Source organism: Pundamilia nyererei, unplaced genomic scaffold (genome assembly GCF_000239375.1).
Source record: "Pundamilia nyererei isolate P.nyererei 1_Seehausen unplaced genomic scaffold, PunNye1.0 scaffold00407, whole genome shotgun sequence".
Taxonomy (NCBI): domain Eukaryota; kingdom Metazoa; phylum Chordata; class Actinopteri; order Cichliformes; family Cichlidae; genus Pundamilia; species Pundamilia nyererei.
The window spans coordinates 100,617-101,936 of NW_005187808.1; the positions used below are offsets into that span (position 1 = coordinate 100,617).

The 1,320-nt window shown below is 37.7% G+C and overlaps 1 protein-coding gene across 1 annotated transcript in view; it reads right to left on the reverse strand.

Moving 5' to 3' along the window:
* The window catches only part of LOC102194721 (integrin alpha-M-like), a 21,124-nt gene that overhangs the window by 13,062 nt on the left and 6,742 nt on the right, over window positions 1-1,320 (reverse strand). Inside the window, exons 6-7 of the mRNA XM_005753139.2 lie at window positions 530-657; window positions 260-402 (exon numbers count right to left, since the gene is read on the reverse strand). Of these exons, the coding sequence (XP_005753196.1) occupies window positions 260-402; window positions 530-657 (271 nt within the window). The remainder of the gene's footprint in view (window positions 1-259; window positions 403-529; window positions 658-1,320) is intronic.

Sequence of the window (1,320 nt, forward strand, 5' to 3'; positions counted from 1 at the left end):
ATGAAATTTCAACACAAAGTATTTTTAAAAGTGCACCTTGTGGTCATACATATTTCAGTGTCATTCATATTTTTCATAATTTTTCCAAAATACAGATATTTTTGTACTTTGCAGATGCAGCATTAGATATGCATGTATTTCAAATTGGCCTTGGTTTGTGCCATCTTGTCCACAACATAATACTGAACATGCACAGTAGTTACTGTGGTCAGATTCACTGAAAAATGCAATGCTTCAGTAATATCTTTGCATCACTTACACAACTTCTTTGATGGCCTTAGCCGTGAAAGTCTGTCCCGTGTGTTGCTGAATTCTATTGATTTTATCTTCCATTTCAGTTAAGTTAAATTTTTGAAAGTTAAAATGAATCTGTGGTGCACTGGAGAACTGGGAAACAGAAAACTGAAAGAAAGAAAAAATATGTGAAACATGTGTTAGATTATATTTTATGGTGTTAAATGCAAACAAAGATGTAATCTATGTCATGATTTGCTGTTATTTAAGTAGCAGAGGGCCAACAGTGTCTCACCTGTGTGTCACTTGAGAGAAATGATACAATTAGATCTCTCACAAACGTCTTCATTGTTCGAAAATCAGGACCAGATACGCTGCCTGAACCATCCAACAGAAAGGCAAGGTCGGCTTGTGTTTCACAGTCTGTCAAAGAAATGGATTCAAAATTAGATTTAGTTTTATGGGGTGATTTTTATATTTTTTCACTCATATAAAAAGCAAAGCAAAAGAATTTTGCACCTCAGTAAAGGCATTATGAATAACACAAAGACAATCTATGTAGTATGCATTTGCTAGTTAATCACTAAAGTACGTATGTTTGTCTATTTAGTGGCATAGCTCAGTCGCTGTTGTCTATGTTAGTTTAACAAGAGAGACAAGAAGATTAAGGGATTAAATGAGTTTGGTCCAAAAATGCTTATCAGGGTTTTACCAAAGTTAATGTATAGGATCTCCAACCACAATTATTGTCATGGTCCTGGGCCATGTTGGCCCAGTATTCTCAGTTTTGTGTGTTTTGTATTTTATTCCCTAGTCTTGCCTTGGTTCCTAGGATTATTTAGTTATGATGATCCTTATTTGGTTACCTCCTGTGTGCCCCTGTGTATCTGTGAGCCCTCGTCTCTCCTTGTGTTTTATTCTACGTTTTCCCCAGCCCGTTATGTCTGCGTTCTCCCCGTGCTCTCTCTCCTCCTGCTTGCACCTCTGTACTTCCTGTTTTACTTTGGGACTCCCGCACCTGTATGCGTCATGTTATGTTCACCCCGCCCTGTCTCGTTATGATTATCAGTGTCACCTGTGTTCCCC